This window comes from Lutjanus erythropterus, chromosome 11 (assembly GCF_056507025.1).
Source record: "Lutjanus erythropterus isolate fLutEry1 chromosome 11, fLutEry1.hap2, whole genome shotgun sequence".
In the NCBI taxonomy this organism is placed as follows: Eukaryota; Metazoa; Chordata; class Actinopteri; order Lutjaniformes; family Lutjanidae; genus Lutjanus; species Lutjanus erythropterus.
This window is the reverse complement of record NC_139327.1, coordinates 23,055,062-23,081,553: the sequence shown is the minus strand read 5'-3', so window position 1 is coordinate 23,081,553 and position 26,492 is coordinate 23,055,062. Positions and strand designations below refer to the sequence as shown.

The following is a 26,492-nucleotide window of genomic DNA, read 5'->3' as shown; positions in this document are numbered from 1 at the left end:
TCATAATCAAGTAATTAATTATATTTCGTAATATTAATCTGAAGAACCTGTTTTATTCTGTGTGCAGCAACAATGAGTGAAAAAAGGCAAGAAAACAGTGTGTGGATTGAACTATGTTTTGTCAAGAAGGTCAGTCATGTCATGACGACCCCTCACCAGTTATCAGTGACGAGTTTATCACTTCAAATGTGGGGAGGAGTGTGTGTTAAAGGTCTGTGATTGCATACAAATATATGGCATGATAGAGAGACTCAAGCAGTTTGTTTTTCATCCTCTCTTTCCTCAAAGTGTGTCTCAGCTGAAATGTGCCCTGAACACTGGAGCACACGGGATTTGAAGTGAACTGAGTGCACCGGTCTCCGTGGCGAAGTCTCATTATGGATTTGAGGTCAACACTTCTGGTCATTGGAGGATCTGCATGCTCTTTCAAACTATTCAACACGATTGTCAGATTCCTGCCAACGCCAGAGCCGGCGCGCAAGAAAGCGTGGAGGTGGAGGAATATCAGCACTTCTCTGGCACACAGCTCGCTGACAGGAGCATGGGCTGTTTTATGGTGCGTAGAGACACAGTGATCAGGGTTGGTGCTGTCATTTATGTTCATTTTTTATTCTCTCTTTATGTTTCTCTTTTTCTTTTCTCTCGTCATGCAGTTTATACCGTCACCCTCAGATGGTGGAGGACCTGATCTCCTCTTACTCCATGTTCTCCCACAGTCTTGTAGCTGTGTCTACAGGTGACATCCTCGCACCAACACGCACAAATTCACACGTTTACATTCACAGTTATGCAAGAGCATTAGACAGATTAATTAATCTGACCTTTTGAATTAAGGTCGAAATGAAATTCAACTCTTGATCTTTCTTTTAAGGACTTCTAAGTCTTGCAACAATTTATTTCTGGATTAAATCAAGTAAATGTTTATTTACTTGTAATCAAGTGCTAACTGTACTGGGTTATGTATCAACATTATTTTTGATTTGAGTGAGCTTTAAACAAAACAGTGAAAGAGGAGTTTTTTTCTATGGAGGCCACTTCTGTTTCCCTTCTGTTAAAGAGCTGAATCTCACTGTGAGAAAGTTCTGTCTGACATTTTACATTTCATGATGTTTTGTGTATGAATGTTTACTGTATGTGTTTATGTTTTATATTTTCTCCTCCAGGTTATTTTATCCACGACTTCTTAGACTCTGGCTTGAACCAGTCATTAAAACAGTCCTGGGAAGTGCTCCTTCACCACTCCACGGTAATAAACTTTACACCCTGCAGAAATAAGGTAGTTCCTACATGAAACTTCTCACAGCGAGGTCTGTGGATTATCTTGACCTGGGTCAGGATAATCATGAACTGGGTCATCTCACATATTATATGTCATCAACACCAATCTCACAAGTCCTGGTCCTTTTCTCAGCTGTGAAAAGAAAGAGTGAATAAGACCTGCTGTTGTGTGACCACATCCTGGTACGAACACGTGCAGGCATTGTAGCTTTAGCTGCTAATGTTAGCTTTTGGGGGGGAGAAAATTATGATGTCACCTTCCGGGAGTGTAGTCTTTCTGATTATGTTTCTTCACAGTCTGATACTTAAGCAGTTTTATGACAAACTGCAACTGTCTTGACTTGAAAAATTATCTTCTATAATGACAAACATCATATGTATGATTTGTGGCACAATTCAAATGGGATCATAAAATAATTTGTCTCTCACCATAGACTACAGTTCATATTATTTCAGAAGTTAAGTCCCATGGTGGTCCACTGATTTAGGCACTCTATTATAACTTTTACTCAGGTAAAGTATTAGAGTACGTCCTCCACTTCTGGTAATGTCATAATGATCATAATGTCATAACATAGTGAGGTGTTCTTCTTAATTTGTCCACCCCCGGCCTTACGTATCTTTGTGCTGCGATAATGACAAGGTCAGTTATCCTTTACTGTTGTTTGTTCAGCCTTGAACTTTGTGACAGTTTACCCTCAGGCAGCTTCATAGGCGCAGTCTGCCTCTTGTGTACCTTCCTGAAGTTGAAGATTTAACAGGAGGGGCAGTAAAACATTCATCTGGAGGATACTTTATTTTCAGTATTTCCCAACCAACGTCCTGCAGGTTGTAGGTTTTAGACGTGTCTCTCCTCCAGCGCACCTGATTCAAATCAACAGGTCATTATCAGTCTATTATCAGTAAGGGCTATTCAAAATACTTAAAATGCATACATGTAAATCAATTCTCAGATTTTCCTCAGGTTTAAAATCTCCAAACATAATCCCGCATCAAGCACAACAGTTAGCTTAATTACAGTCTTTGGCTAAATGTAAATGAATTAACAGAAATGTCCTGTTCTGTTCAACAACACACTCATTGTGAACTTTCATTTGTGCTCCTCTTCACCAGTGGCTTGTGGAAAAAAAAAACTGATTTGGTGTTTGGTGCAAATTTACCCTCAAATAAAGGATATAATTAAAGTGTGATCAGACAAGTTTACTGAATGACACTAATACAACAGAAGAAAAGATCAGTTGGCAGTTAACAGTGCAGTCATGTAAAGGACAGCGAGGCCTTCTTCACCCACAAAGTTCATTTATAGTTGCCAGGTTATAAAAATACCCATAGTATGTCCTCCTCTAACTTGCCTTGCTTGCTTTTGTTTTATTGTTTTTTGTTTGTTTTTTTTTGGTCAGTGTGCACAGACATATGAACAGGCACATGGCAGCTTTTTGGCTATTCACACATGACCCCCTTATTTTGGTAATAAAGAGCAACAAATTCACCATTGTAAGGAGGTTACGGTGCATGAATGGGTAAAGGACAAGGCTTTTTCGTGTGAGAGCATGAATCCTCTCCTAGGGGACTAAGATTGGACAATGGTGTGGACATACATGTCAGCGGTACCTATTATTTGTATGTCTTTAGTCATTATTTTCAGTTTTTAGTCACAGCTTGGTTAAGGCAAGAAAACTACTTTCGCGAAAGATCGTGGTTTGTCTGTGCCATGCAGGCGTAAATACAGCACAATGGTTATTCCAATCCATGAGCAAATAGCATCTAACTTAAAAAATAAATCGAGATCTTTAATCCATCAGGACCTCAAATGGAGACTTTGATCACTAACACAACATCTGGACCAACATCTGGACTAAAGTCTACTTCTCATTAATCTACTACAGTTTATCAACATGGATTTAATACAACTTGACAACCTAAAACCTATTCTTCTAAATGCTTATTACGATGTCTAATGATGAATAAATTAATGATTAATCAGTTGCTTCACACCAAACCCTTAGGAAGTTTTACCATATTGGTTTATTAAATAATTAATCAAAGATGGTCCTTTGCAGATGCTGAAGTGTTGGTAGCTAAAAGTAACTTTAAAAGCTCCATTAATTTCAACATCTTTGTTTGCCTGTGTGTTGAAGAAGTAGTCAGATATTTTAAATAAGTAAAAGTAGCAATACCACAATGTAGGAATACTTTGATATAGGTAAATGTAAAAATTATGCATTAAAACTGAAGTAAAACTGCAAAAGTTTTGGCATCAAAATATACTTTAAGTACCAAAAGTATTCATTATGCAGAATGGCCTTTTTTCAGAGTAAGATATATTATATTGAAGCTAATGATGGTGAAGCTAATTTCAATTACTTTGTCTACTTTATCTGCTGGGTAGCTTGTGAATTTCCCCCCTGATAAATCAATTAGGTGAATTTAAGTTGACATTTTATTTTATTAATCTGAATCTGCAAAGTAACTATCAAATAAATGCAGTTGTGTAACTAAAAAGTTCTATATTTCCATCTGGAATTTGGAGGAGTAGAATATAAAACAAAGTACAGGTCTTGAGTGCTGAGATTTTTCTGTTCAAACTCTTTTCTCAGGTGTTTTCCTGCTTCGTTTTGGCTGCGACGTCCCGTCTCTATGTGGGCTTGGCTGTGGTGTCTTTGCTGATTGAGATCAACTCTGCTTTCCTTCATATCAGACAGCTACTTCTCCTGTCAGGACAGAGGGACACGCCAGGGACTGAAATTACAGCCCCTCGTCCCTCCGTGACCTACCGTGTGACCAGCTGGCTCAACCTGGGAACGTACGTAGGTGCTTCTGGAAGTTTCACAAAAGGTCATATGTGAAAATCCAAAGTCAAAATGCTTGTTGACCAACACAGTTTTCATATGACAGCTGGTGAAATTTTCTACAGGATGCATTTCCCATATGCATTTGTATATTTTCACATGAGAAACTATCTGCTCCGCTCACATGAGAATTTCATCATCATTTTATGTTCATGTGCACCCTCATGCAAAAGATAACATGGTGATTTTAAAGGAATAAACCCTATGTTTATGATTTTTAAGCAATAGGTCAAAATTTGGGGCAATAAGCTTGTCCATTCTCTTCAATCTGTCCTCTATTCTCACTTTTTAACTGCAGTAAACTTCCCAGAGTCTTGCAAGGAAACTGAAGTTTATTTCCTTTTAGTTTCCTTGGAGTCTTGTTGAGTCGTTGCCAAGCAACCAGTACAACAGCAGGAAACTCTGAATCAGAGTATTTATTGGCAAGAGGGCTTTCACATACGAGGAATTTGCCCTGGTGTTTTGGTGCGTGAATAAACATAGCAACAGAAAATAAAGAACACGTACTGAAAAAGTGAAGAATCATAAACATAAAATAGAAATTAACAACAGAAAATATGCAAAATACCTCTGATTTAAAGAGGAACGTCTACACTTTTAATGTGAATGTCCAGTCAGTGCTGATAGTAAGTGTAGTTGATTGAAGCAACAAATTTGTGCTATAATGACAAAAAAAAAAAAAGCTGAGTGAGTATCTCAGCATTTCATTTATTTCAGTGAAGAAAACTAAATGTAGTTATTTTTTAAGTTTAGATTATTATTTAGGATATGAACTTCCCACAGAAATCTCATTCAGTCCCCCCTAAACAGCCTCGTCCTGTGATAGGAAAGTATGCAGTTAAAAACGACCAGTAAACTGATAGAACAAAAATCAGGGACAATAAAACGCTGAATTTGTCAAGAGGAAAACTTTTAAGTATGTATGATTATTAAAAAATGAATATATATAATACAGAAAAGTTCTTTACAGAAACTTCCTGCAGTTAGCTCTTTCCTGCAACAGTTGTACTGTATTTATTGTATTATCATATGAAACATATATATTATATGTAATATAATATGAAATTTTAATCAAACATGTCACTTACTCAGTGAAAGAAAATGAAGTTTCGGAATCACTGGATTAAAGAATCTGCAACTATTCACAGTTTTTCATTTGTTTTCTGTCTTGTCTGCAGGTTGTTGGTGTTTCGTGTTTGTATGACAGGTTGGTTGATCCGCTGGATGGCAGCTCACAGCAGACGTGTGCCTCGATACGTCCTGATGTTGGGCACAGTGGGCCTGAGTCTCATCTCCATCATGAACATAGTGCTGTTTTACAGACTTCTCAGAGCAGACGTCCTCAACAACACACACAACACCAGCAAGAACCACTAGAGGGAGCCAGCGCCGTGTTTCCCCTGGTCCAAAATGACTCCCTTGGTTTGGTTGTCTACCTCATGATGTAGTTGAACAGTCAGGTTCAAGGACCTAAAGACCTCTGCAACTTATAGTGTTTATAGTGTTATAACTTGTAATGTTTGTCACTGTAATAGAAAGCAAAAGTAAATTATGACAGAATGGCTGGGTTGCACCCAAAAAGTCTATAAAGTCATGGTTTCACTTTAAATTGTGTTGCACCAAATTTTAAAACCTGATTAAAATTAAAAAAGATTAATTTTAAACCTAATCCTAGATTAAATTTGATTCTGTTGCACCAAAACTTTAAACTCCCATTTAAAATGTGATGCAATATTAACTTTAAACTTAGATTTGATGAGGTTTAACTTTTAAAATGGCTGCTTTTTTGAGATGGATCAAGCAAATCATGTAGTTCTTCAAAGAAAATTGAAGCTGGCTGAGTTTTATTAACTTTCTCTTCTTTCTTTCGTTCTAGCTGAAAATGTGGCCAACAAATTTTTCTCAAAGAGGAGAAATTAGAGCTTCTGTGCCGAGCCATGAGTACGCTAACAACGCAGATTAAATTAATATTTGTTGGTGCAACCCAGTCAAAAATAATCACACAAGGGTAGCTTTCACCTCAAATGTACTGTATAAATTGTATTTATCTGTGAGATAATTTTGCAGATTACACATTTTATATTTAAAAATATTTTTTATTGTAACACTGACAATCAAATAACATAATTTCAGGTCAATTTGTTACATTCACTGTTTTGTAAAATTATAAGCGATTTGTCAAAGGGGTATTATATACAACAGTGGACAATATGCAACTAGGTCCATGTTTTATAGTAACAGATTACAGCAGCAAACAGTAGCATGTCAGTGTTTTACATCATGATCCTCCTCTGCTGGAACAAGCTAACCAGAGTGGGACCTTTGCAGCTTGTGTTGCTTTGGATTTCCTCTCTTCTCCGCGGCAGGCGAATCTTCTCTGTCCTGCACTCTCTCTCATAGTACGGACACGCCTTCAGGTGCTCGGACATGGACGGCACATCTTGGAAGCACCACGTGTCCACAGGAGAGAACATGGTGCTGAACTGCCACACCTGAAGTCACAGAGAGAGAGACAGACAACTGAATATTCAGTCCTGATTCACAGGATATAATCTTACTACTCAACTTTATTTTATAGTTTCAGCTTGATTTACTCACTGAAATCTAATTGCCAAAACCCAGATAAAAGAAAAGAGAAGTTGATACAATCACCATCCCCTGATTCACTTCTAGGTATTAACATGATTTTCAGACTTTTCTTAATCGTGGGTTTTTGCCTCTGCATGTTTTTATTCTCAAATTATAATTCATGTGGATTCAAAAATATAAAACAGATTCTAGAGAGAGACAGAGATATAGAATATTTTATCAAAGATAAGCAAATTGGAAATTAAAAATCACATAAAGAATGACAAAGATAAATATAAATGTGTATATACTGATTAAAAGAGACTTAAACAGAAATCTAAGAAATGGGAACATAATTCAGGTAAGACATTCTAGGAGCATTAATTTCCTACCTTTATGTCCCCCTTATTCTTCCATGTGTCTGCATGTTAAAAAAAAGTTTAAAATTTTATAGTTTCCATAAAGTGATGCTAGAATTAAATTCAATCACATTTTTAAATCTTAGATCTGACAGTAAAGGAAAGTGTTATTTGTAGCAAAGATGTACATACAACATTTGGCTATTATATATATAAATAGATAGATATAGATCATGAGTTCTCTGTATTAAATCATCATTGTGCAAGCAGCATTTAAGTGTTGTAGCTGGTTGAGGAGCTGGTTTTCACGACTTTATATACAGTATTTTAGTCCAGTGGTTTCAAATGTACAGAGGCCGGGGTCACATTACACAAAGAGTCAAATCTGAGGGGTCATGAAATGAATAATGGGGTGAGAAAGAAGAAAGAACAAAATTCCTTTACACCAATTTGTGTTTGGTTTTTGGACTTCTCCCTATTCTTTGCTTTTTGTTAAATGTTACCTCTATTATTAAATTTTACAATTTTGAACATCAAACAGTCATTAAAGTGAATCCTTCTGAAAATTTTAGAAGAGAAAGTTTAGAAGAGAAAGATTTGCTGGGGGACCTGTAAAAGCAACATTGTCAGATCTTAAGTTAGCTAATGTTAGCGAGCTGCTGGCTACAGGAGTGAGCTTGAATCTCCCTTCTATACTGTATAATCCAGTGTCACTGCTCATAAATCGGCTCTTACCTTGTGCTTCACCTTCCACTTGGCTGCTCCATGCGAGTAGGTCTTCCTCTCCCAGTGGAGGGTGACCATCCCCCTGTCCTGCAGCAGAGTGGAGCACACCTGCCTCATGAGCTGGGACACCAGGGCCAGCTGAGACAGGGACAGGCTGTCCAGGAAACTGGCCATGTGGCACAACACCTCGTAGGGCAGCGAGCTCAGGGAGTCCTCCCCTCCTGCTGCACGACCTCTCCTCCTCCTCTGAGTGGTGGAGGAGTCCACTGAGCTCTGAGGCGGCCGGGAGGCATCACCCAGAGAGACACAGACGGTGGGATGCAGGCTAAAACAGCCCAGATCCTCACTGAAAGCAAAATTGAAATTATGGTCATTAATTAATCTGCTAGGGATTAATGGGCTACTTTTCCTGTTGCAGAGACTCGTTTGATTTAAAATCTTCATCTTAATTTACAAGACTTCAGGCCTAATTCACTGCTCTTTCCTGATTTGTCTGGACAACGATGAGCCTTTTCAGTGTTGCAGATGTTATTAGTAAACCGATAAAAGCACTGTATTGATTTAGCATTGCACTCCTATAACACTGACAGACTGATGAGGTACAGCGGTGTAATAGGATCCATTAGATACCAAAAAATTCCAGTGGAAGGGGGTAATATTCCAAGAAAATCATTTCAAGAAAAAAAACTGAATTTCCTAGATTAAAGTGGTCAATTTTCAGGATAAAACTCATAAGAAGAAAAGTGCAGAAATATCACACTCTGATAAGGGTGATCTCTTAGTTTTATCTCACTTGTAGGTGACATGGGCTTCATGTGTGGAGGGCTGCAGCCTCCTCTGGTTGTAGGTGCATCCCAGGTACGCCAGGGGACATCTCTGCTGGAACCATCCATTCACACCCATCTGAATGTCACTGTGGATGTTCCTGCACATGAAACCATACCATTGACCTGAGTTAAATTTTTACTTTTTATTTGTATTGTATGTTTTCATTTCACTGTAAACCCAGGAAGAGGGTGTTTAGTGAATTAGGACAAATCAAATACTTGAATCTTAGAACTAAATATTTTGGGACTGTAGTATAATTTATTACCACCCATGCAGGCCAGAACTGACAAAATACAGATTCCAAACAGAAAGACGAAACCCACTTGTAATGTCTGCCATATTCTCTCCGCTGGAAGGAGTGTCCACAGAGGAATGTGAAGGCGGAGCTGGCCTTGTGGTGTCGGCTGGTGACGCTCTCCACCTGCAGCTGGAGGTGCAGCTCCAGCGGTTTTGCAGCGGTCAGGTCAGCCAGCGACGTGTTTGTGTGGAAAGGAGCAGAAAGGAAGCTGTAGGTCTGTGTGCCTTCATCTTGTAACAGACCGTCTGTGCACACACTCTCTGCAATGAGGTGACCCCGCTGCTCCTTCTCCAGGGAGCACAGCAGGGAGGCCTGAGGAGAAAATCAAACATATCATTTCTGTAGGTCTGTGGTTCATACAAAGCATGTTTACACAGTCAATGAACTTATGTACGGCTGCCAAATGAATGACAGTCATCAATAAAAACTGTGAGTCAAGTAGAGGGGACTGCTGGTTTTTCACTCATACACCATATATAGACTTTAGAAACATTCTCATTTTAATCTATGCAGCTGTCTGCACCAGCTCTGTGCATCTTGCATCTCAGTAGCATCTGATGGCAACCTGAAGCATTTATTTAGACAAATCTATTTTTGACAATACGCATGTAAAAGCGAGGTTGATACCTCTACATTTTGTAACCTAGCTGAGAGGACTCTCCTTCCATTTAATGCAGCACCTGAGAGGTAAGAAGCAGGAACTTATTAAAGTTTTAGTGTTGTCTAAATTTGTGGATGAACTGTACATTTACTGCCACGAGACAACTTCACTGCTGAGTTGAGTGTGCAGCCATCAGCACTCTCACTTTTCTTTTCTGTCTTTAGCTCAACCACACACACTGTACACACACGCACACACACACACACACACACACACACACACACACACACCCACTTGGCCAAAAACTCTTTTTTTGTAGGTGTAAAAAGGAAGTTTGATGGGTTGAAAAGATAATTAAAAGGATGAATTTCTCTCTCTCACCTGAACTTCCTCCCATACTGGCATCTGCTCTGGCCCCACCCCCAGGTCGCTGGTGTCCACAGCTTGACTCGCTCTCCTGTAGAAACCAGGGTTGCGGATGCGGCCCTGCCTGGCAGAGAAGCTGGTTGGGATTTTAAAGGTACGCACAGTGATAATCTTCATCGGCTCCAAGTTTCCATATTCAAATTTCGTCTTCTTCAGGTTTCCAGTTAGACAGGAGGATGAGGAGGAGGAAGGGGTGCATGCACTGCTCAGCTGGGTGCAGGTGTTTGATGCTGTGGCACCCATACAGGCTGTGTCTTCCTCTGTCAGAGTGCTCAGGCCTCTTCCTCTCCCTTTAGCCGGCCCCTTTCCTCTGCATGTTCCTTCAGTCTCCCTGCAGCCACCCATCTCCATACTGAATATGCGCTCCCAGGCATTGTAGTTTTCTAACAGGTCAGAATGCACTCCTGTGGCCTTCGCTATAGCCTCCCTCTCCTCCTGGGTTAGCTCCCGCTCATATGGAACCTCAATGTCATCTTCATCTTCATCTTCATCTTCATCTTCATCTTCATCTTCATCATCTTTTTCAACATGGGTTTGAAAGTTATACCTGTTGAAAGACTGCCAGGTGTGATGACTGGCTTCCTTTGCCTTTTCTGCTGCCTTTTTCTTCTCCTTCTCCTTCCTCCTCTTTTCCTCCCTCCTCCTATCCTCTTTTTCCTCCTCCTTCACACTCTGGATCAGCTCAGGGAACAGTTTCTTCATCTTAATGGAGTGAAACAGGCGGTCCTGGTCTTTCAGGGCCATGGCCAGGTCCAGGCATCCTCCCTGCTCTCTTTCCCTCAGCAGGTTTTCGTGCAGCTCCGTGTTGGGATGAGAGTGGGCATCGTTGGCTGGCCAGCGGTTCCACTCCATGGAGCAGCACACCACGCTGGCCGGACACACCTGGAGGTGAGCAGCCTGAGAGGAGCGGGGCAGGTGCAACGGGCAGCCATACTCAGCATTGAGGCAGGGCACCCTCACATTAGGGCAGAGCAGCAAGTGTTCCTCCTCTTTGCACAGGTGGAAGAGAGCTCCGCAGAGCAGGCGGCAGGGAATGACGGCACAACAGACAGAGACCTCCACCCGAGCCCTGCAGCGCCGGCTGTAGCAGGAGTCACAGTGGACGTGGCCATGCTGTCGTGTCTTGGAGGCTCGAGAACGATGACTCTGATTGGGTTTGGGGAGGAAAAAAGAAAGGAACAGATTGTCAGAATCAAGAAAAGTCATTAAATCAGCATTTCTTTAGATTTTAAACTTCAAAATATGTGAAATCTAAGATAACATAAAACAAAAGAACTTTTTAATCCCAAAGGAAATTCTTGTGTGACAGATTGCTCAAAAAAAGAGAGGAATAAATAGAAAGTGTATAAGAAGTAAATGCAAAAACAATGCCTCATAGACTAACAAAAAATAACAAATTTAGTAAAATAAGCAAACTAATTAGATTAAAGGCAGGAGGCACAAGCAAAAATATTGAAAGTAAGTTTGGCAATGATACTAAAAAAAATATAAAGTTTTACTACACATGAAGTTGAAAAAAAAAATCCCTCCAACATATTACTTTTGTTTATCACATACATTTGCATAGTCAGTTATATTTATTCACAGTTCTGTCGCATCATTAGACTTTAACCTCTATCAACCCCACTGGCCTGCAAGTGGGTCACCATTATAAGCTCCTGCTTTGCAGTCAAACACTGTTCAGACCAACAGAAATCTGGACGAGATCCTACAGTTTCTAAAGATACCAATATGTCAGACCAAATTTGAAGAATATGTGCGTAAAATTAAATTATCCCCTTGCAGCAGCCTCCAAGGGGAATAAAAGGAGAAAACTGAACAACATTTGATCTTACAGTTGCAAAATAAAACCATACCATGCTTCAGATCCACTGGCACCACTTTTTTAAAATCTGAAGCTGTAGCTCTGTCCTGCAAACAGAGGGGGGAATATGAATCTTTAAGTCTCACAGTACAATCAGCTTGAAAAAAATGCATTACCCTACCGCTGTAACAGTTGGAAAGAAGAGAAACAGGCTCCTCGAACTCCGTCTTGTGCTTTAAAAACTAAAGTGTGTGTGCAATGTGTGTGTTTGTGCTATGTGTGTGTGTTATAAATAGAGCAGAATGCTGCCTGAGAAATGTTACACAGGTGGTTGGAAACATGGTTTGGGTTACCAACCCGTCAGCTTCTTCTATCAGAAAATCTCTGTCACCGTTGTCCCTCTGAATCATATTGTGGCTCTGTGGATAATTGATTTCAACCTGCAGAAAGCATAATGAGTCTTATTTCATATCCAAACAGTAACACTGTCCTCTAGTGGAGATTTCAGTAAAACCAAAACAGTGTCAGTGTGTATTTTGTTGCAGTCATTCTAGTAAAGATGAACTGTGTATTCTGTGGTGGAAACAGGTGCTCAGACACATTAATTGCCACCCAGAAAGAAGAGATTTGGCTGTGGCTTGAATTCACTGCAGCAGTGTGTGAAACTGAGAGGGGAGTTGTGTCTCCGGCTGAACCTGCTTGGTGCTTCTTGGCTAATTTTAACTTGTCAGTTCAAAGACCACAAGGACGGAAAGCAACGTTATAAAACCGAAGAGAGGAAACAACACGCCAGCGGTGGCCCCTTGGCGAGACTGTCATCTAGATAAGGTTTGATCCTGTTGTGAATTTGTTGAAATACTTTGATAATATCTGTTTTTGTTGATCTAAATTACAAGCTAATACATTAACTATAGATGTGAAAACATTTCAGTGGTCATCTGATTTACTGTTGAGTTTTATCTGTCAGATTAACAGCGCTGACAAACAACTAATCAGAACTACTAGGCCTATAGTTTACACTTTACTTTTAATATCAGCTCTTTATTTCACAGTAAGAACATGGAATAAGTACATTTTATTTAAAGAGTGCTTTGGAGTCAACTCACCCTTGTTTTATATTTAGTGCATGAACGACAAAAGTTGTTGTATCAGTGCAAAATGCTTCCCATGTCTTTTTGTGCTGTTGATTTGTTGCATGGCCTACCGGTTCTCAGCCTGAGGGTCAGGGGTCATGAGAAAATACTGAATAAAACTGACACGTGCTTCTTGTTGCGAGGAATCACAGATTTTCAGGGGTCACCAACCAAAAAGGTTGAGGATCAGTGGGCTATTATTTAAGGCCAATGTTATGGATTTAAGTATAAATCTGTCAATTTAATGTATTTTTCTTGCAGGATTACAAAACGTCTCATTCAAAGTCCTGTACATATGGTGAGTCACAGACTTGACACAAATTGTTGATGTTGACTTAAAACATTGAGCATTAAGCAGCCTTGATCCAAACTGATTAAACTCTAAGCTATTTAGTCAGTTTATATCACTAAAATTGAATTCATTGTTTTTAATTTACAACAGAGTTTTGCTTAATTTTAAGTCTGGATTTATATAATTTTAAACCTAGTTTTGCCAAACTCTGATTAGATATAATCTAAAGATTTAAATTAGTCTTTTTGCAACATATCTTTCTCCTTAATTAGGCTATTCTTTCATCCTGATAGGCTCCTTTCTTTTTCTTTCTTATCCAATCAGAGTTATCGTTCTCGAGCCTCCAAGGCGCGGCAGCATGGCCACGTCCACTGTGACTCCTGCTACAGCCGGCGCTGCAGGGAGGTCTCTGCGTGCTGTACCCTCGTCCCCTGCCGCCTGCACTGCGGAGCTCTCTTCCACCTGTGCAAAGAGGAGGAACACTTGCTGCTCTGCCCTAATGTGAGGGTGCCCTGCCTCAATGCTGAGTATGGCTGCCCGGTGCATCTGCCCCGCTCCTCTCAGGCTGCTCACCTCCAGGTGTGTCCGGCCAGCGTGGTGTGCTGCTCCATGGAGTGGCTGCGCTGGCCTTCTGATGACACAAACCCACACAATGATATAGCTCTGAAGGAGAATGTGATGAAGGAAAATGATGGGCAGGCAGAAGCTCTGGATCTTGCCATGGCCCTGGTGGATCAGTCAGAACTCTACAACCGCCTGAAAATGAAGCCCCTCTATCCAGAGCTGATGGAGGAAGAAGAAGAGGAAATAACTGATGAGATGCAAGAGGAGACTGCAGTGGGAGGGCTTGTCAATGGTGTCACAGACAATGAAGGTAAACCTGCTTTGGTCCAAGATGAGAAAATCATCTTTTCAAAGTTGACTCCTCTGAGAAATGATGCCTAGTTGTAAAGTTCAAAGTTAGAGTTAGGAGTCACTGTAAAGGCCCTGAAAACCTGAATCCTGAAAATATTGTCTCAGTCAAATTCTTACTATAAAAAAGATGTTCCTACAAACCCAGTTCCAAAGAAGTTGGAACATTGTGTAAGACAGAATGCCATGATTTGCAAAAACCTTTTGACCTACTGTATATTCAGTTGAACACAGAACAAAGACAAGATATTTAATGTCTAAACCGATTAACTTGCAAAATTGTTTTTGGAAATATTTACTCATTTGGAATTCTGAATTCTACATACTCTTTTTCTTTTAACAACATTCAGTCAGCATTTTGTAACTGAAGACACTAATTGTTAACATTTTGAAAGTGAAATTTTTTTCGTTTCTTGCTTGATATAAGACTTATGGTGCTCAACAGTCCGTGGACTGCAGGCAGGCCAGTCTAGTGCCTGAACTCTTTTTTTCTGACACAGGCAGAATGTGTCATGGCATTGAAATAAGTTAGAACGATGTCTTGATGGCAGCATATGTTGCTCCAAGTCCTGTATGCAGTTTTCAATGTTAATGGGGCCGTCACAGATGTGACAATTAGCCAGGCATTAAATGCAAAATGAGTGTGTATTTACAAAAAGCAAAAAGAATTATCAATTTGAAATATCTTGTCTTTGTACTGTATTAATACTTAAAGATGTTTATTTTGGTTTTCCAACTTGTACATTTTGTATAATGCACTTCATTTTTTGTTAAACACTACATAGTTTTTGCACACAAATAAAATTATCTTTGCTATAATTTTTTCTAACTGGAGCTCAGTAACATTACATTGGTTCTTCAGGGTAAATATAGAAATAGACAACATGAGAACTCCCTAATCTCCCATCTTGTTTGCCCCCTGCTGGCGGGCTGCAGTACAGGTCATAAACCCTGATTCCCTAATGCTAATAGGTAGGAGATGGACTAAAACATTAAAGTACACATTAAATACATTTTTCTCAAAGATGTTTCTGTCATTTAAGGTAGTTCTTAGCATGCTGGTGTGTGCTCAGGTGTTCATTTCGTAGATCAGTTTGGTTTTTGGTTACTTCATGCTATAAAAAGGGCGTTCCATGCTATGATTGACAGCTGAGCTCTGCTCATGATTGAGTCAGGCAGCTGTATGAGTAGTAATTTGAAAGCGTGGTTCCAACGCTGATCACTGCACAGACTGTGGCTCCAACTGACGTCACCAGCCCACTCATATCCAGGATATTTTGGCCTCGGTTTCGTATATTAGGAGGATGTGGAGCCATGGTGTCCATCTTTATTGATGTCAATGGTCTTCTCCTGCACCGTGGTTGGATGCTGTTTGATTTGTTCAAACAAAATGTATAGAAATAAATTGTTGTCTTGCTGAGAATGAATAGTGTTAAAGGGAAAATTTGGCACTTTTCATGTTGATGTCCACTCAGTGTTGATGGTAAATTCAGTCAATTGAAGCAATGAATTTGTCAATACGTGCTATGTTGACGAAGGATGCTGAGTTCTTCAGCTGCAAAACCTGTTGTTCTTCCTGCATCCAGTGATACTGATGATATCTGTGAGACACTCTGAGACATCAAGTGCAAGTCAAAAGATCCAAGTGAGTCAAGAGTCATTGTTGTTAAAGTTCAAGGGGAGTTGCAAGTCATTTTTGATTCATTTGAGTTATCTGACTCAAGTCCACACCTCCAACATACAGTATTCTTAGAACGAAATTTTTCATAGGCGCACACGTTCCACCTTGTTGTAATGACCAATCTTTAAAAATATTTTAAACACAAAATAAAATTATTTATTTTCTTTTCTTCCCTCCTATGTTCTTTCACATTTCTCTTGTAGGTCTTCCTGCAAATGTTACTGCAGAAAACAGCTTGAGTGTGAATAATGTTGCTGAAGAAACTGTACAGAACAGTGCGCTGCTGGACAAATGCATCAACCTAGAGAAATACAACATATGTGAGATGATGTTCGGCATGGAGAGAGGTGGCTGTGCTGCCGCTCAGGAGAACCAAGACAATCCCAAAGAAAAACAAAAACCTGGTGAGAAGGGGGAGACACAGAGGCAGGACAAAAAATCAGACCACAAAGACACAAAGAAAGATGATGCGGCTGCAGCCAAAAATGCCCCTCCAGCAGACACAAGTAAGACCGGACTGGCTCCGTGGCAGGAGGGGGTTCTGGAGCGTCTGGGGCAGGAGCTCACTCCGCAGGAGTACAACATGTATGTTGTGCATCATGGGCGCATGCTGCTCAACTTTGGACACATCCATGCCTGTACCCCAAGGGAAAAAGATTTTGTCTACGGCAGCCTCGAGCCGATCCCAGTGCAGACCCTGCGCTCTTTCAAGGTGATGATTTCAAGATACATGTATTTTCTGTAAAACTGACATCAATTATAATGCATCAGTTTGCATCAACAGAAGTGATGCAATTACATGTAGGAACTACTTTCTTTCTGCTGTAGAATCTACCAAAACTACTTTGGAACTACTATCTTTCTATTAGGGAGAAAGTAGTTCCTACATGGATCTGCTCATAAGGTAACTTTTCAAATGTACTTTTTGGTGCTTTGAACACTACAAGCCGAATGCCATTTAGTCCCATTATATCAGACGTCTCTACAGCCGATTTCTCCAAAACTCGGCAACTCGCACCAAAAAACTCACTTGAAATGTCCCTTTAAATTAAGCATCAAGAAGTAAACCTAATTATAATTTCAAAAGATGTGTTCAATGTATTTTCCTGGCTTTTGTTACACTGCTTAGCTAAATACTTGATTCTGATTGGTCAATTACAGCATTCTTTAAAGTCTGTTATTTCTGTACAGCAGACCACTGCTTTATAAAACAGTTGCTATGGACAACAGGCCGTTACTATGGATGCAGTTCTGATCATTGACTCAATAAAGTTCATTTTAAATTCATAAAAACATAAATTATCAATATAAACAGGATAATGTGCAGTGAGCAGGGCAGTATTATGAAATAGACCCCTACAGGATGATGCAGAACATAAACTTTTATTTAGTTTAATATATTCTCTTGTATTTCTTTCATAAGGTCCCTGACAGTTATCACTACAGGCAGCGGGTTCATCTGTATGACACGGCTGCACGAGCTAAAACTGAGACCCGCAGTGTGGACACATCAGACCTCGAAACCAACGAAGACGACTGGTTCAGTGATGAGGCAGACACCACCCTGCTGGGCTACGCCGAGAAGGAGGTCATGGGTCACAAGGTAAATCAGAAATTAATAACTGTGTAATTCTTTGAAAGATGTTCTCTGTGGTGCATTTTTTGACCCAAACCAGTGTCACTGCAGTCAAAAATAAGAAATCAGCTCCTGCATGCTGTTTATTAAATAGCTGTGGTTTGGTAAAAAAGTAAAAAAGCTCATTCAAAGGTTTAAAACACTGTGAAATGCTTTGTTAAAATTGTTTGTCATGATCACAAGTATACATAATTTAACTCTTTAAATGGGCTAAAACATGTAAAAACATTGGCATTGTCCTAATTAATGGACTGGTTTCTGTGCAGATCAGCGAGTTAAAGGCAGCCGATGGACTGTATGTTGATGAGGGAACGCAGACGCACCTGTTCCGCACGGCTCCGTTCGAAGGGAAGACGACCCTGGCAGAGGTGATGGTGGACAGACCGCTGAAGCTTCGTCTTCAGCTGCAGTCAGAGAGGGTGAGCGCCAGACACAGCAGAGCCACCTGCGTCTTCACCTTCATCTGTGGTCACACCTTCCACCGCAAAGAGTTCGCCACACATTTCAGGTGCCCTCGCATGTGTCATTTTTGAGCAGTTCATCTCTCTTATCTGGCAGGACTAAAATTAAAGTAATTCAGCTTGGTGTACCAAAAGGATGTAAACAACTTGTCTTTTTCATTTGTCCACCACCTGCAAAATGCTTGGACTTTGTGTGCCTTTTTCCTTTGCTGTTAAACAACATAGGAGTTGTGTTGAATTAATGTATTGATTGTCATCTCCCTCACAGGAATGTCCACAGTGACATCCAGACGTCACTGAGTGGATGGTTTGAGCAAAGGTGCCCTCTTGCGTATCTGGGATGTACCTACACTCAGAGGAGGTTTCAGCCCTCCTCACATAAAGCAACCGTCTCCTACAAGTGAGCATTTCTCACATTCATCAGGCCACATTCCAATATTTGGGTTTAATGTTTGTGTTTCAAATAATAGTTTCACAACATCAAATTTTACAGTGGCTATGATCGATGTGATTTATGGCAGTATACATGTACAATCAATGCCAAAAATAATGTGAAAGATGTTAGTTGGTGTTAGTGTTTTTTTGTCCAGTGTAAAAGGGGCAACTGGCTGTTGAACATACATGATAATCTAGAAGCCAAAGAACCAGATATCTTCCTCAGGAGTTGGTGCAGACCAAAAACAGAGCTAAAAGAGAGTGAATATAGGACTTTGATTTGTCTAGCGGCCAGAGACATGAGTCCAAATAAGCACATCACTCCCTCATCTGATGAGGCAGGAACATCTCAGGTGAAAATCAAACTAAACCACCACACACTGAACTGACTTTATGAAAAAGAAAAAGTTTTTGCTGAGTGAACATGAAGACGCTAGAGGAAAAACATGTTGTTCGCTCCTAATGAAGTCACAGAAAAGTCGTCTCAGTGTTCGATGGATTTATCTTATCAACTCAAACTCAGTCTGAAGCTGATGCTAAATGCCACTTATCCTGCACACTGGTCCCTCAATGCTATGACAGCAGCATATTCATATCATATTGCACTCTGGGTTGCATTTGATTCACTGAATTAAATCCTCACCAGTATCTTTTCTCCCCTGCAGTCAGCAGCTCAGGAGCTTCAACTTGCGTCCGACACTTGAAAACTCTGTAGGTGACGACCGCCAGCCACCCAGCAGCTCAGTGGACTCCTCCACCGCTCAGAGGAAGAGAAGAGGACGGGCGGAGGACTCTCTGAGCTCGCTGCCCTACGAGGTGCTGTGCCACATGGCCAGTTTCCTGGACAGCCTGTCCCTGTCTCAGCTGGCTCTGGTGTCCCGGCTCATGAGGCAGGTGTGCTCCACCCTGCTGCATGAGAGAGGGATGGTCACCCTCCGCTGGGAGAGGGAGACCTATTCACATAGAGGATCCAAGTGGAAGGCCAAACCTGTGAGATATTCATCATCCAGTCCATCAATTTATTTAGTGTTTTATAAGAACAAATCCTGAACTATCCTGATCCCTGTTTTCATTTCTCTCCTCCTCTTTGTCTCCAGGTTTGGGAATTCAGTCACCTCTTCTCCCGGGTGGATACGTGGCATATGGCAGACACCCCTCCTATTTCTGCTCATCTAAAAGTCTGTCCGTACTACGAGACCTCTCTGCGCAGGGAGCGTGTTCCTCTCCCAAACATGAGTGAGAAAAAAGAGGAAAGCAAGGAGAAGATTAGCCTCATCAACCATTTCAGAGAAAAGAGATGAAAAAAAAACAATTAATTCTACCTTCTGTGTGTACCTTAAAATAATTTATTTGTGTATTATTTACACCGATGGCCAAATTACACCAGTATAAGGATGATGTCTTATGTCACAAAGCACAGAACAAATAAATTCAACCTGAACTTGTGCAGCATTTCTCCTTCTTTATGGTCTACCTAATATTCAGGATTATGGCATATGTGACAGATTTATGATCTGTATGACATATGATGTATGCATCATATAGATGCCTGTGATGGAAAACGAGCCAAACTTTGTAAAATATACAAAAAGCAGTGCATATATAAAAATCAGACTGCAACATTTTCCTTAACAATAATCTCTCATTGCAATAATTCTTTTTTTTTTCTTATTTTAAATTTAATTTTTCTTAGTCAACACATGCCTCAGCTAGACAAAACAATGTTAAATGAGTTGCAATCATCAATTGATATATGTTTAATGGTTAAAATTATTAGTGCCGCCCCCTGACCACCACCACCACAGGCCCTCCTTCAAAAATGCCCCTAATGTAGCTCAGAGGCAAGATGAGACTTTTGGTATCATTTTATGAATTAACAGAACAAAAAATCACATTGCCTGTTTTTTTGGAAACAGCTGGTACCATCATTTCCACTGATGTCCGCCTCCTCCTCCTCCTCTTCCTCCTGCATCGTGGTGGCACTGATCACTCCTCATACAGGGCTGCTTTGTTGTCAATACAGCAGCGGCAGCACCGTACTGCACGTAGCTACAACCAGAAGGTTATGAGGAGGTTATTCCGACTCCTGACTGCAGCAGCAGGATTCATTCACACTGAGAGAGAAAAAAAAAACCGCTGCAGCATTGAAACGGCTCTCCTGAGAGCAGGAGAAGAGACGAGCCAGGTGTCGACTTGTGCACTGGACGTTTTGCACGGCCCTTTTGTTTTCTCCATCTCTGCTGCTGCATCAAGGACAGAGATAGCAGGGCGATACGAGGATCCATGAGAGACACTTTGCACAGGATACCGCTTCAGTATCACGGTAGGCCACGGTCACAGCGATGGGTGCACAGTCACAGGTAGACACTGAGCAGAAGAGACCGAGGGTGCAGAAAATAGAAAGCTTTTACACAAGAGATGTCACACTGCCTGAAAAATAAGAGAGTGGGAGCATTTTGCAAATAAGCTTTCCAGAGAATTACCTAATAAATCTCTTGCAGGAAAACCCCCCCCCTTAAATATAGGTCGTCATAGAGTTAATGGTGTGGTATCACAGTAAAATAGATTATAATCTAACCAAAAAAAAAAGATGTATATCACTCTATTTTCATAAATATGTATATTATTATATTATGTTGTTAGATTGTATTCGTTATTCATGGAAGTGACACTAAGACTGGGTTACACCAGCAAAGATGAATTTAAATAGATGAATTCTTATTGGAGTTTAGATGCACCAGGTTTATAATGATTAAATACAGATTTCAAATTAAGCAGAGCTCTTTTGCTCTTTTTTCAGTTAAAAACTGATATGAGTTTAGTAAATCCAGTTTTAGTAATAAAAAACATAAATTGAAATTAATTGTCTAAACCACTATTTTCTGTTTCTAAACCTACCAAAGTAGTTTTTGTGCGTGACCCTAACCAAACTGAAAAGTAAAAATATTGTTGATAAACTGAAAATTATCCAAGTTCATTAAGTCTTCCAAAAGTGACATTGAGCTTTGCTGCGCTGAATTATGTGCATGTGCAAGAGGTTTGCAAATCTTGGGTTCACTTCTAAACAGGACCAAAACTTTGCATTGTTGGCTCGCTTAAAAAAATAAAAAATAAATAAAATAAAATAAATGTTTTGCCAGCTAGCTAAAGACTTAATAAGATGTAAGAAGAGTCAGTTCGCCTAGTTACCTTACTCAATTATTTTGCTCAATCCATCTCAAAAAGGCAGCTTTAAAAGTTAAACCTCAGCAAGTGTAAGTTTAAAGTTAAAACTGAATCACGGTTAAATCAGAGTTTTAAGTTTTGGTGCAACAAAATTTAATCTATTTAGAAATTTAAGCTAGAGTAAAAACTAAATTCGGGTTTAAATAGAGAGTTAAATTGAATCTTTATTAATTTTAAGCTTGTTTAAAAGTGTGGTGGAACATAGTTTAAAGTTAAACCGTGATTTAATCAGGTTTAAAAATTAATCCTTGTTGTTGCAACCCAGCCTTTATTATTGACCACTGTTCTTTGTCAGAGCTCAAACTGAGACACTGCTGGTCATAAGTCATCCAGCTGCCAGCATCTGTGTGCAGGTTGTGTCGGGGCTCAGTCATGGACGCAGGGAGGCTGGAGCAGCAGGTGGCCAGTGTGGACAGAGGCATCGCCTTCCTGAAGCAGGAGCACCTGGCCATGCTGACCGGCCTGCAACTGGAGATCACTCACCTGAAGAGACGCTGTCACGGTCAGTGCACTGCTGACCTGATGCTCCACATCTTTTAATGTGTCTATCTGTCTGCCACCCTGTCTCATCTCTTATCTGTCTGTGTCCCTGTTGTGTTTCTCCTCCTCTTGGCTGCAGAGCTAAGCTGTGAGCTGGACTCCAGGTTTCCTGACAGGAACACGGAAGGTAAGATATCACAACTCCTTGCTGACAAAGAGGGAAAATGATACGTTTAGGATGCTACAGTAAAACTGTATATCCTAATGCTACATGCAAACCTATATCACACCGAAACGTGTAACAGACCCTGACACAGCATCCTCTAGTGGACTGATGGATCTATTACACACTTTGACATGAGACTACACTGAATTTTGGAGAGAAAAAAGCACAAATGCTGTGCAGAGGAGGACTGGGAACTGATAGAAGGAGGAGCAATGACAAGGTATGACATGACATTATTACAGTAAAGTGAGATAAACCTTTTGATATATTTTCATTATTATAAACATCTTCTATAAATAATAATTATGTATATAAACTATATTTTACCCAGATTTATATTTTATGCAGTGATATGCCGGATTGATTTATGAAGCAGATAAAGTATCAGTCGTGACATCCACATGAAATGCAGTTTCTTTGTAAATGTTTCCATTAAATTCTGTGTTTCTGCCACTGACTTAGTTTTTAGTACCACAGCATCCTTATCCAATTATTTTACCTGACATAAAAATGATGAACCATGAGTTCCATGCAGTAAAGTACACAGATTTCTAAATCAGAATAGAATAGAATAGAATCGGAGAGAATAAACTGAATGAGTGCATTATGTTAACAATTATGGTCTGTGCTGCGATAGATTGATAGATAGATGAGGCCTGCGTTTTATCAGGTAACATTCAAGCACTAGATTTTGGAAACATTCTGCAATAGATAATAGGTAAGATTAGGAAACCACTTGAGAAGGTTTTGGAAAAATAAGTACATATGCAAGTTCACATATGTAATTTAACTTTTGTAATGTCTTAAAAATAAGTCAACAGTGACTATCAGTTTCACACAGGACACAAACCCCACAAAGCATGTGGAGGAGCTCAGAAATGTCACTCCTGGAGGTAGTGGGGGAACATTACAACTGATGATGAATGTGTGTGTCTATGTAAGGTAAATTTATATGCAGCCTGTGAGTTTAATGTGTGTTGTTTTGATTTGTTTTTATATATATTTCTCTGTTCTGTTTGGACATATGAGACCTTATGACTATTATAAAACCTTGTAAATGAGCATGTTCATGTATGTGGAAATACATTTTGTTGTAAAAGGGGATATGAGAAATAACCAAATAAAAAAAGTATAAAATAAATAATAAAATTAATAAAAATTTTTAAAAAAGGCACAAAAAAAGGAAAATGTATGAAATTACACATCATCTACACTGTATCTGGAATAACGTCCATATATACTTCAGTCCATACTGTTTATGTGTGTTTCAGAGGAGGAAGCAGAGCTGGCAGCACGATGTGAGGCTGTAGAGCGTCTCCTAGAGGACCAGCAGTGCATGATGGTCGCCACACGTGGGGAGCTGCGAGCCGGCCGGGCACGAGCATCGGCTCTTGGAAGGAGCCTCAGGGACGAGGAGCGATGTTTCCTGGAGGAACTGAAACGCCGTAGCCACAAGATCACGCTGCTGAGTCGTGAGCTGCAACGCCAGAATGTCATCACAACGAGCCTGTGCCACGAACTGCACACTGCACGCTTAAAACTGTTCCAGCAGCGGCAGAGCACAGAGTCTGCTGCAGAGGGAGAGGAGACAGCCAGAGGAAAGGAGGTAGAAGTGGGAGAGGAAGATGAGGACGAAGAAGATGAGGATGAGGAGGAGGATGAAGATTATGAGGCAGAGGGCTCAGACTGGCTTCTGTCTCCGCCTCCTCCAGCCCCTCCCAGCCAACCAGCAACAAGACACAAGAGGCATGTCAGCGTGAGGGAGGAGAGGGTCAGAGCTTGCGTCCCACAGGAGAGAGTGACAGCACCGCAGAGGCCACACCCCATGCCTGACCCCGCCCTCTTCTTGGTGCCACTTAGATACCGCCTCCTTCGTTTGAATCAACCAATCAGACCGCAGGATGGCGATGAGCTAGAGGACGAGTGGGAGGATATAGAGGACAGCAGGGTACACAGGAGGGTGGACATGGGAGCAGGAGAGGGGGAAACTGCTCTGTGATGAAAATAACAAGACAAAGTTGTCTTCCAGCAGGTTGCGGCCATTGACATGATAGAAAGATGAAAAGGGAAAAGGAAAAGGGAAGCCAGAACATCTTGATCACCCCCTGGTGGCTGGCTGCAGTATGGGTCATAAATCCCACCCTATCTATTCTAGCAGAGAGGATATGAGCCAAACTAAAATATCAAAGCACACATACATACGTATAGGTACACAAGATGGTTTCTATCATTTTTGGTAGGTTTTATCTCGCTGCTGTTTGTTTAAATCTTAAGTTTGGTTTTAATTAATTATTTGATGCTATAAAGTATTTTTCATGTTGTGACTGACAGCTGAGCCCAATCAGGGATGTTGCTGGCAACTAATTTTCCGGTCAGTTAAACAAAAATTGTAATGTAGACTCACAAAACAGTCCAAATTGAACACAATGTATTAATCGATTATGTTAAACATTGTTCCAAAAAATGTGTATAGTTGTTAATAACATTCAGCTGCACTCAATAGAGAGCAGATCTCCACCAGGCAATGCAAAAACAATATTTGAATGTAACCCCTTCGTAATCACCAACATTTTGATTGATTTTGTCATAATTAGAGCATTATTCTTGAGTAGGATCACTGCATCTGTGTGTAAACAATGTGAAATATTACACTGTTTACCCACAGCTAATGTTAGCTATTACACAATGTGGCTAACATTAGCAGAGCTAACACCAGCAGCCTGTTCTTCTTACAGGTTAACGTCCACATGTCTGTGCTGAGTGTGGTTACGCATTTTACAGCAGATTTTATGATGACTGACACAGCCTATATACCACCTCAATTTTATTTTTTAGATGAAAATACTGCAAAACAGCACATTTCTTTTCCAAGATGTTATCTTTCTGCTTTCCACCTCGCTTGTTTACATCCAACCAGTAGTATGGGGAGAGAAGGGCACCCATCTGCCAGAGCTGCAGCCCTGCTAGTTATGGCTGTCTGCGTAACATAGTATAGGCAAGAGCTAGTCTGCGCTATAAATGAATAAAATATTAATAAACAGTTAAACATACTAGTATTTCTGGTGCCAAGAACTGACGCTAGAAGTGTTTAATCATTTAACAGACAAATCGCGCACATTCCTACTTGCGATTGAGTCGGCCAGGTTGAATGGGCATAACCTCAAAAGCGCGCCTTCAACCTTACTACTAATGCGCAGACTCTGGCTACAAATGTCGTCACCAGTGCAAGATGGCAGTGCATGTATCTGTGATATTTTGGCTTCATTTTTTCTAGAGTGGGAGGAGGTGGAGATACATCATCCATCTTTATTTATGTCAATGGTCTTGGCCATGATCAACCAACATCTGATGCAGTTATTCTAGAAAAAGCTTAAGAAGAGAGTGATGTAACCTTGTGATTGTCTGTAGATTTCAGGAAGTGAGTTAGATATTTAGAGTTAGTTGCACAAGAATGTGTGATCAAACCTTCACATAGACGTATTAACTGAAGTTTTCACATGGATGGTACAGCATGTACTTTGAAAATGTGAAGAAATGAGTGAATAGTGGGACTGTTTCATATGGCTGCCTTTTGATTTTAACACTGTCGACCACGGCTTTTGCCTGTAATTAGTAGCCTTGCCTCTGGGTCTATGGACACTTACACCGTACTGTTCAAAGTGGCAACCTGCTTTTTCACTGCACTAGCCGTATTCCAGGTTTGGAAAGTCACTCTTGAAGGCTTAGGGACATTTTGTATGATTTGCACTTTATTAAATTCATGCAATGTGCCTCGTAATGGCAAAGAAATACTTCTGGTGTCGTGTTGTTTGTTTTCACTGTTTAAAAAGTTTTAGTAGGTCTTGTCACATCAGATACTATCATTATTCAAGCTAAAACAGATAGTAGTCTGTTTCAGCTGTCTCAACTCACTCTAAAGTTCAAAACTGGATGTCTTTAGGGTTCAAACTGTTGGTCAAACAAAATGAAGCAACCAAAATCAATTGACTTTTACTTTTATCAGCAGCCATCTTGACACAAAATGGTTGAGTAAATGCAGGTGTTACCAATAATACCAATAATACTAAGTAAGGTTCTGTTCCATTCAGGTCAAACAGAATCGGGGTGCTGCTGTTGTGCATGTTGACTCACTGGAAAGGCTCTGCTACCCTAAATGGAACAGGGCCTTAATTAGTATTATTAGTAACACCTGTGTTACACAACTATCTCATATCAATATGGTTGCTGTGAAAAACATCTATTATAACAGCCATTTTTGACTATTTTTATGTTTT

General features: G+C 40.2%; 4 protein-coding genes across 5 annotated transcripts; 3 read left to right on the top strand and 1 right to left on the bottom strand.

Annotated features, from left to right (window-relative positions):
* Positions 1–245: 245 nt before the first annotated feature.
* Positions 246–5,791, top strand: LOC146319091 (TLC domain-containing protein 2-like). 2 transcript variants are annotated; one of them, XM_084729693.1, is made up of 5 exons: positions 246–556; positions 654–736; positions 1,164–1,246; positions 3,876–4,081; positions 5,306–5,791. In XM_084729693.1, the coding sequence occupies exons 1-5, from the start codon at positions 378–380 to the stop codon at positions 5,502–5,504; spliced, it is 750 nt and encodes a 249-aa protein (XP_084585819.1). In that variant the 5' UTR covers positions 246–377; the 3' UTR covers positions 5,505–5,791. The 2 variants fall into 2 exon arrangements, with proteins under 2 accessions (XP_084585819.1, XP_084585818.1); XM_084729692.1 differs by having other exon boundaries at positions 3,876–4,085.
* Positions 5,792–6,209: 418 nt separating this feature from the next.
* LOC146319090 (F-box only protein 40-like) lies at positions 6,210–12,143 on the bottom strand. Its single transcript, XM_084729691.1, has 7 exons — positions 11,919–12,143; positions 11,790–11,844; positions 9,889–11,079; positions 8,932–9,218; positions 8,574–8,705; positions 7,790–8,126; positions 6,210–6,619 (listed from the first exon to the last, which is right to left on the bottom strand). The coding sequence occupies exons 2-7, from the start codon at positions 11,790–11,792 to the stop codon at positions 6,401–6,403; spliced, it is 2,169 nt and encodes a 722-aa protein (XP_084585817.1). The 5' UTR covers positions 11,793–11,844; positions 11,919–12,143; the 3' UTR covers positions 6,210–6,400.
* Positions 12,144–12,426: 283 nt separating this feature from the next.
* LOC146319089 (F-box only protein 40-like) lies at positions 12,427–19,739 on the top strand. Its single transcript, XM_084729694.1, has 9 exons — positions 12,427–12,565; positions 13,132–13,168; positions 13,487–14,036; positions 15,959–16,467; positions 17,179–17,358; positions 17,658–17,899; positions 18,121–18,252; positions 18,953–19,277; positions 19,385–19,739. The coding sequence occupies exons 2-9, from the start codon at positions 13,166–13,168 to the stop codon at positions 19,586–19,588; spliced, it is 2,145 nt and encodes a 714-aa protein (XP_084585820.1). The 5' UTR covers positions 12,427–12,565; positions 13,132–13,165; the 3' UTR covers positions 19,589–19,739.
* A 521-nt stretch (positions 19,740–20,260) lies between these two features.
* LOC146319088 (coiled-coil domain-containing 92B-like) lies at positions 20,261–24,552 on the top strand. Its single transcript, XM_084730318.1, has 4 exons — positions 20,261–20,610; positions 21,866–22,014; positions 22,132–22,179; positions 23,490–24,552. Exons 2-4 carry the CDS (start codon positions 21,885–21,887, stop codon positions 24,215–24,217), a joined length of 906 nt encoding a protein of 301 aa, XP_084586444.1. The 5' UTR covers positions 20,261–20,610; positions 21,866–21,884; the 3' UTR covers positions 24,218–24,552.
* The last annotated feature ends 1,940 nt before the right edge of the window (positions 24,553–26,492 follow it).